The following is a 9,009-nucleotide window of genomic DNA, read 5'->3' on the forward strand; positions in this document are numbered from 1 at the left end:
CCAGACTGGTCTTGAACTCACAGAGATCCGCCTGCCTCTGCCTCCCGAGTGCTGGGATTAAAGGCGTGCACCACCACCGCCCCGGCTTGTTTTTATTTTTTTATTTAATTTTATTATTATTCGTTTGTGTGTGAGTTGCTAGAGATAGAGCTTGGGACCTTACACATGCCGGGCAGGCACTCTGCCACTGAACTACACTACCGGGTCTTTTTGTTTCTGTAGAATCAACTCTGAGAGCAAAGCCTGGTTTAGGAGACAGTAAATGCTCACTGATTAAATGAGGCCAGAAAGATGAACTCAAGTGGGACGGTGGTGGCGCACGCCTTTAATCCCAGCACTCGGGAGGCGAAGGCAGGTGGATCTCTGTGAGTTTGAGACCAGCCTGGTCTACAAAGGGAGTTCTAGGACAGACAAGGCTACACGGAGAAACCCTATCTCCAAAAGCAAACAAGAAAAGAGCTCAAATTTGCATCTCTGCTCTGAGGACCCCAGCACCCACTCCACCAGCATTCCTGGCACGCAGACTGTGTGGGATAAGGTGGACAAGGTGCTGCCCTTGAGTTTCAAGTCTCGTGACTTAGCCTCCAAGATCTAAAGCGTGGCTGAAGGAAGGCGGCCCAGCAGGAGCAGACAAAACTTCCTGGAGCCAGAGGTGTTCAGGATTCCGCGTCTTGTCCCCAGCCCCCACTCACATTTAAAAGGGCCTTCAGGGTCTTCGCCCTTCTAGGTTGATGATTCTTTTGATCTCCTAAAGGCTGGATTTGCTTGTCCGAGCAGACAAGGGGGCTGGGGAACAGGTCCCAAGCTCATTTTCCTGGCCTCGCCCAGAGGCCCTGGACCATCTGTGTGGTTGACCTGCCTGTGTAGTGGATACTTGCTAGTGTCTTGGATTCAGGTGACACCACACCTGCCTGGGCTCTGTCTTCCAAACAGAGCAGCCGTGACTACTTGAGAGACCCTCACCATCAGGCCTGCGGACTGTTGAAGCCCCTCATCGGAAGTGGGTAGGGCCGGTAGCCCCTCACCTGATCTCAGTCTCCCCAGCCTGCCCTTCCCAGACAGCTGCACATAATTCTGCCCTAATTGCACTTGGCCTCGGGGTTTCGGGGGCGAGAGAGAATATGGACTAGGTTACCAGGAGGAGGCACTCAATGTGCAATCGGGGGAAGTTATCATCCATGCTGGGTGAGACTGCGGTCCTGTGGCTGCTCTGGGCTCACCCGTGCTCTGTAGGTGCGCCCACTAAATACATTGGTTCCCCAAGTTAGACGTGGGTGATGGATGGTACTGTTTGCTGGTGCCCTGTGAAGAGGGGTAGAAGTTGGTTTACATCTCCGCGGGGAAGGAGGTCACACATCAGTGGAGAGACTGCAGGGCTGCTGCCTTGCTTGCTCTGAGCTGCTTCCCCTTGGTATGTCTGCCTAGGAAGGAGTGACACTTTCAGTATCTAAAAGGCTTTCTGGGGACCAGGATGCGGCTCAGTGGGAGTGTTTGCCTAGTGTGTGAGGAGCACTGCCAAAAATGGGGGAGGGTAATTCCTGTGGGACAGGAAGACCATTGTGGTGGCTGGTGACCCTGTAGACCAGAGGATGGTCAGATGTGTAGTCATCAGCCCTTGCTGTCCTGTCGCCTGGGCCTGGAGGCTGTGGCTGCTAGAGACTTGGAGCCAAGGCCTGGGATCTTTCTGTCTTTTGTTTGCTATTTTAAGGCCGCAGACTGGTGTCTCACTGTATTCCCCAGATGGGCCCTCAGCACGCAGGGCCTGGACAGTAGCTGAAGGATGCAGCAAGGGCTGCTGTCAATGCTCCTTGCTGACTAGCGTGGTTTCTCATCTTTATGGGACCTAAATCATAACCATTAGTTGGAAAGTCATGTCCCCCCAAGTCACACTCCAGAGGGTGTCGTTAACTGATTAGTGCACTTGCCTGTCACTCCGCCATGATGGAATGTTCTGCAGGAATTAGGCCGGGCAGCCCCTCTCCCTGGTCTTCACTTGAGGATGTGTGATTTCCCTGCAGAGGCTAAAGGCAGCAGTTCACTACACGGTCAGCAGTCTGTGCAATGAAGTGGCCTTGGACAAACAGGTGCAGTTCAACAAGCAGACCGTGGCAGCCATCGCGGAGGTGACTTTCCGACAGTGCGGTACGAGGCCAGGACATCTCTGTGGGCTTGGCCGGGGGCCCGTGTGGGTGGGAGCTGTGGTGTGGCTCATCCCCCCCAACACACACACACACACACACACACACACGCACGCGCGCACGCTCCCTGATCACTTCGTGGCCGGAAGAGTTGTGTGGGAAGGACATTTAAATGGCCATGGTGGCTGGAACATTGGACACGTTCCATCTCAGTGCTGTGACACGGCCATGCTTCCCACTGTGTGTGACAGCTGCACCCTGGCACTGACACTCACTCGTGAGGAAATAGAGTTCTTACTAACCCTACTTGGGGCAGACATACAGGGCGGTCCCTAGCGAACAAAGGTGTCATCACAGGTAGGACAAGGCTTGTAAGAGGAGTGGAGGGTGCTGGGAAGGACAGGGATGCAGCCACGATTTGGAAAAGCTGGTGGGGCCTGGTGTGCTACACACTTTAATCCCAGCACTCAGGAGACAGGCAGGTGGGTCTCTTGAGTTCAAGGCCAGCCTGGACCAGTGAGTTTCGGGACGGCCAGTGCTACACAGAGAAATCCTGTCCTGAAGAACTTTAAAAAAAAAAAAAAAAAAAAGGGGGGCAGGTAGATGGCTCAGAGGTTAAGAGCATTGCCTGCTCTTCCAAAGGTCCTGAGTTCAATTCCCAGCAACCACATGGTGGCTCACAACCATCTGTAATGGGGTCTGGTGCCCTCTTCTGGACTGCAGGCATACACACAGACAGAATATTGTATACATAATAAATAAATATTAAAAAAAAAAAGAAAGAAAGAAAGAAAAAGAAAAGTTGGTAACTGCTGGCCTGGGGTGCCTTTGCTCGCCTCCGAGGTTTGCCGAGTCTGCTGACTAGAAGCCTAGGCTTCAGTCCTGAGGTGGAGATGGGCCAGCTGATAGCTATTTTTTCCCCTCTCTTTCAGAAAATTTTGCCAAAGACCTTGAGATGTTTGCCAGGTGGGTAGAAGAGCTGGCTGTGTAATTGAGGTCCATTGACATCACCGCCCCCATCTGGCGGTGTATTTCAGTTCTGTGGCGCCTGTTTGCTGGGGGCTCGTGCCTGATGACGAAGCTACAGGGACCTAACATCTGCTCCGAACACGTCACTTGAGATCGTCTGGTATCTCCGAGTCCTTTTGAAGGTCTCTCACTGACTGAGGTCTGAATGGCGGCCCCAGGACTGCAGTGTGCGGCTGCCTGTTTTAAAAACCCTTTCTTGGGGAGGTTGCGATTGCTCGGGATGTGGGAAGTTGGGGGTCAGTCCCCCTGTGGAGAGGGCCTCAGAGCGCCACAGCCCTGATTGCTTGCAGGTGTCATAGAATGACAGGCAAGGGCTTTCATTCCGTGCTTGCTATGAGGAAGACTAATCTTCCCGGGAAGGGGGAGGCTTGCCTTCAGCTGGAGAAGCCTGAGCTCTTACAGGTGATTTATGTTCGGCTCTTCAATTAGTACCTCAGGTAATTGGAAACCATTGCTTTTATGCAGCCGTTGGAATGGCTGGGGCCTGGGAGGGCTGAAGCTTCTCTTTTGCCTCTGCTCACCTCAGCCTCTGGGCCACACTTCTTACCTTACCCCTCTGCGCTGATTCTCTGACGAATCTTTCCGCTGAATTAAAGCAGGGGGCTCTAAATCTTCCCCTTCCTGTATATATCATCAGTCCCTAAAAACTGCTTGGCATCGTCAGCTCGGCTGAGGGGACTACGGCGCTATTATGGGATGCTGACAGCTCATTCAGCTGCTGCTTATTTGTGCCCCACCCCCAAGTCCCACGAAGTATCTATCACCTTCAATTCCCCTTTCTGTGTTAGCTGTGGAAGTCAATGAAATTCTTAAAAAATGTTTTTGTGTGGTTCCAGAAACAAGCTGGGCATGGTGGGGCAGTCTTGGTGCTTGGGAAGGTGAGGCAGGAGGAGTCCACGTTCAGGACTGGCCTGGCTCCATAGTGAGGCTGTCAGAACAATCCAGAAGCTGGGCTGAGTGGTGGCTTCAAGAACAAGAGCACTTGCTCTTGTAGAGGTCCCAAATTCAATTCCAGACCCACACCATGGCTCACAAGTGTTAACAACTCCAGCGTCCTCCTCCATCCTCAGGCACGAGGACACGAGTGGGAGAGAGACGTACATGCATACACGTAAAAATGTAAAATCCAGAAGCCAGAAGTTAGGATACAGTTCAGTGACAGTCACATGGTTGGCATAGAAATGAAGAGGACCGTGGGTCCCCTGCAGCTGGAGTTGTGATCTGCCAGATGCAGATGTTGGGAACTGAACTCCACCCTCTGCAAGAGTAGGGAGCAGCCCTCTCTGCAGCCCCCATCTTTCCCAGCGAGGCTTGGAGGAGGATGTGAAGGACCTCGGTCCAAGCTGTGAGCAGGAGGCAGAACCAGTTTAAAGGCAGGTCTCAATTCTGCCGGACTCTCGTGTGTGTGTGTGGGGGGGCGTTCAGCGCTTGCAGGGAAATGGGTTCTAGGAGGAGCTGCAGGTGCTTTGTCTGTGATTCAGTCCTGGAGAAGAGCTTCAAGAGCCAGCATCATGGCTGTTTTCTTGCCCGTTCAGCTAACGTCTACTTATGCAGAGCAGTTGTGTCTTACGATGACTCCTTTCTCTCCACCAGCCTTGTATGCGCACCTTGCATGGTCTGTGGTCTTACAGACGACTGCGATAGAAAGGGTGGCGTTAGACCGTGTCTAACCCTTCTTCACTGGCTCGCAGACACAGTTGACAGATTGTCTTCCGTGTCCTCTGTGGAGTTGGTATCCTGTAGCACGGTTACTAAAACCCAGAGACAGAAATTGGGGTTCAACCTGAAGACCAGAAGAGCAAAGCAGCCAGCCACTGGCTCTTACCTCTACCTCAGTCTGAACTGGAGATCCTGCCTCCAGGAATCTCAGACTGTGTCTGGGAGCTGCCTCCTCCCATCTTATAATCCTCTCTAGTGCTGGGATTAAAGGTGTGCACCATTACTGCCCGGTTTCTTTTCTTTTTCTTTAATATTTATTTATTATGTATACAATATTCTTTCTGCGTGTATGCCTGAAGGCCAGAAGAGGTCACCAGATCTCTTTACAGATGGTTGTGAGCCACCATGTGGTTGCTGGGAATTGAACTCAGGACCTTTGGTAGAGCACACAATGCTCTTAACCGCTGAGCCATCTCTCCAGCCCCTACCGCCCGGTTTCTTTGGCAAACAGTGTCATGATTGCCTGGTGTTTTGACTCTGATGGGATGGGTTAGGCATCCTTGTTCCTCCGGCCGTGAACTTTTATGTCTCGTCCTAACTTTAACACCACAGTTTGATGACGTGTTTCTGCCCTTTCTGCAGACACGCGAAAAGAAGCACAGTTACGACTGAGGACGTGAAGCTCTTAGCCAGGCGGAGTAATTCACTGGTGAGAGATGAATTTCTTCCTCACCCCTGTCCCCCCGGAATACATTATTCCCAATTAATCACTTGAAGGCGTGTAGTTATTCTCCAGGGCACCTTGCATTAAAAACTGGAGATGGCTGAACCATTCAGACCTCCTGTAATTTATAGCCCTCCTTTCATCATGATAGATCTTGCAGAGCCAATTTGAAATTTTCTAATCAGCTCTCTCTGGATTCCATAATTTACCTTTTTTATAATATCTCAAAACTTTGGTGCCATGTTTCATTTATAACATGATGTCACAGACCAGTCATGGGTTAGTTGGTCTATGGGGATGGTTTCCTTGTGGTACTCACCCCACCCCCCCACCTAATGCTAGGGATTAAAAGTAGGGCCTTGTGCATGCTAGTCAGATGCTGTCTGTACCACTGCACCACATGTCCTGCTCCTTTATTCTGTGTGTGTGTGCGCGCGCGTGCGTGCGCTTGCCCACATTTGTGCCTGTCTACCGTGTGTGTGTCTGGTGCCCATGGAGGGCAGATCCCCTGGAACTGGAGTCACAGGTGGTTGTGAGCCACAGTGAGTGCTGGGACTCAAAACTGGGTCCTCTGTGAAGGTAGCAAGTGCTGCAAACCACAGAGCCTCTCTCCAGCCTCAGTTCTTGTTCTGAGACAAAACAAGGGGCATGCTGAGTATACAGCCAGTCTTGAGCTTGACTTTTAGCCTAGGTAGGCTTTGAACATGCGACAGGTATGCCCCCCAGGCCCAGCCGTACTGCAGTTCTGACGGGCTGGGGACGGATGGAAGCCTGCCAGGTCAGTTATGCAGGCGAGCACAATTTCTATTTTTTCACATCTAAAAAATCATTTTGACCAAACTGTCATTTTCTAGGTGAAGACTCTTGACACTTAGAGGTGCCAGGGTCACCTGACTGTAGCTAACGGATCTAGAATGCCATAACCCTGCCGGGTCTCAGCCTCTGAACTGTGTCCCTCTCCGTCTTCAGTTCAGTTTTAGTGCTCATAATTGGAATCCTGGAGAAGGCATAAGTTATTGTGATTATTTTTAGGTTTACAAATAGGTTTACAGACAGATGTAAAGACTTAAATATAGTTTTGCTTTTTATGTACCTACATAGCTAAAATACATCACAGAGAAAAACGAAGAGATTGCTCAGCTCAACCTAGAGCGAAAGGCCAAGAGGAAAAGGAAGCCAGAGGATGAGAGCAGTGAGCCCGCGGCCGAAGTGGTGGACACTGAGACTTGAGTCCTGGCCACGTGGGACCCGGCGGCCTTCAGCACGCGCAAGTGTGCCCACCACCAAGGGCAGTCAGAGGGATAAGTAGAGGCGTCTAAAAGAAACACGTGGCTGGGCAGCTTTTCATGCTGCCAGTTTCAAGACATCTGAGGGCAGCTTGGAAGAACCAGGCGCTCCTCGCCTGCAGAGTGTCCGCGTGCCGTCCCTGGCACGGGCGAAGCTGGCGTCTGGATGGCACACTGACGTGGCTGAGGCCGATGGCTCGTGTTAGCAGTTAGACATGCTGGGTTTGGGGTGAGCCGTCCTTCACTGCCTACTTTCTAGGCCGAGTGACGGTCTCTGAATAGTGAATAAAGCTGTTTCCTTAGCTCTGGCTGCTAAGGTTCTTTCAGACCCATGGCCCCTTGATCATCCGTGAAAGATGGTGCTGGGAAGGGGATTTCTCGTTCCTTAGTGCACCTTTGTAATGAAGCCTTGGCTTTGCTGAGCAGAGGTCACTTGAGGGGGAGTCTGGAGCTCCAGTGTGAAATAGTGGTGCAGGGGGCCGCATAGACTTCAGGGCCCACTCTTTCCCTTATACAGTGGTAGGGTCCAGAGGGTGGCCTGGGGCCGGCGAGGTAGCTCAGTGAGTGAGACATTTGTCAAGCGTGGTGACCCGAGTTTAATCCCATGCTGGAGGAGAAAACTGATTCCCAGAAGTTGAGAAGGGACGAGATCTTTCAGAAGGTGCCTTCCGGCCTTCAGTTTGCTTTAGGTATGAGCCTTCCTTGGGTCCTGGTGGTCTCTAGTGACCTGAGAGGGGTTTCAGGTCTGGGCAGCTCTGAGGGATTCGTACATTTTTTTTAATTTAAATTTTTGGTTTTTTGAGATAGTTTCTCTGTAGCTTTGGAGCCTGTCCTGGAACTAGCTCTGTAGACCAGGCTGACCTCAAACTCACAGAGTTCCACCTACCTCTGCCTCACAAGTTTGGCCATTCCTTTTCTGGACCAAAATAATAAGCACCATAGCCGGGCGATGGTGGCGCACGCCTTTAATCCCAGCACTCGGGAGGCAGAGGCAGGCGGATCTCTGTGAGTTTGAGGGCCTGGTCTACAGAGCTAGTTCCAGGACAGTCTCCAAAGCTACAGAGAAACTGTCTCAAAAAAAAATAATAATAGTGAGCACCACCAATTTTAGAATTAGGCGTGTATTTCCAAGTGCTGGGACTAAAGGTGTGTGTCAACACGCACGGCCTGTGTGTGGGCACACGCATGTGCTATGGTGTGCATGCTTGTATCTCCCAGCATGCTGGCTCCAGGGGACTGACAGGCCGTCAGGCTTGGTGACAGACTTACCTGTTGAACCATCTCACTGGCCTAATTTAAAGAATGTGACACTTGCTAACACGGAGAGTTTGGGAAGCCCTAGACCATGAACTATGCTCAGTGTCACTGGGATGCAGAAAGCCCTTGGTTCCTCCTGTGCCTTCTGCATCAGCATCTGTACGTCAATGAGTTGGAGGTTTGGCTGAAGAACCAGGGTTTGGCCCAGGCAGAGGGCTGGGATGTAGCACCTGCACTACAGGACGGGACCGGGAACTAGGCTGGAGATTTAAAAACACACCCACACAGACAGAGACACAGGGACAGGAACGTGGGTCATCCTTGAAACAAGATGCCCCCTGTATTGTGTACCAGGGCAGCTTATGTAGGGATCCTTAACTGATAGCCATGCCCCAGCCAAGCCCACCAGAAACTCCCGGGCCTTCAGGAACTCCTGAGGGTCTCCTGCTCAGAGCAGCTGCAAACACAAGAAAACAAGTCATTTACAGGAAATTCAGGGTCTGGGGGTCCACAGCCCCCAACACTGGGACAAGCTCTTGGTTCAACCCTTGTGTGGGTGAAACCCTGCTGTCCTGTGTCCCCGAGTCCTCTCTGCACCTATTCTCTAGCAGATTCAGGCAGACTTCATTTCTGATCTGGGGACGGAACCTCACACTTGACAAGCACGTGCTGTGCTGTGCTGTGCTGTGCTGCACCCCCTTCCTCAGCTTTGCTTTCTTATGGGTAAGATCCCACGTTTGAAGCTCTTTACCCAAGCCTAATTTCCTATTCTGTTAAATCGCTCGACTTTGTCCTAATGGCTTCCTGCTTGCTGCAGGCACAATTACAAGGAAACTGAACTTCCTCACTGCAAATGCGCACGCACGTGTTCTAAAATGAGAGCCGATCCACACTGGCGCAGGAAAAGTCCTGAGTC

General features: G+C 51.6%; 1 protein-coding gene across 1 annotated transcript in view; it reads left to right on the plus strand.

Annotated features, from left to right (window-relative positions):
* LOC101984179 (centromere protein S) overlaps positions 1–7,133 on the plus strand; it is a 10,142-nt gene extending 3,009 nt beyond the window's left edge. Inside the window, exons 2-5 of the mRNA XM_005353706.3 lie at positions 2,019–2,142; positions 3,071–3,104; positions 5,469–5,535; positions 6,652–7,133. Of these exons, the coding sequence (XP_005353763.1) occupies positions 2,019–2,142; positions 3,071–3,104; positions 5,469–5,535; positions 6,652–6,780 (354 nt within the window). The 3' untranslated portion in view covers positions 6,781–7,133. The remainder of the gene's footprint in view (positions 1–2,018; positions 2,143–3,070; positions 3,105–5,468; positions 5,536–6,651) is intronic.
* The last annotated feature ends 1,876 nt before the right edge of the window (positions 7,134–9,009 follow it).

This window comes from Microtus ochrogaster, chromosome 10, assembly GCF_000317375.1.
Source record: "Microtus ochrogaster isolate Prairie Vole_2 chromosome 10, MicOch1.0, whole genome shotgun sequence".
In the NCBI taxonomy this organism is placed as follows: Eukaryota; Metazoa; Chordata; class Mammalia; order Rodentia; family Cricetidae; genus Microtus; species Microtus ochrogaster.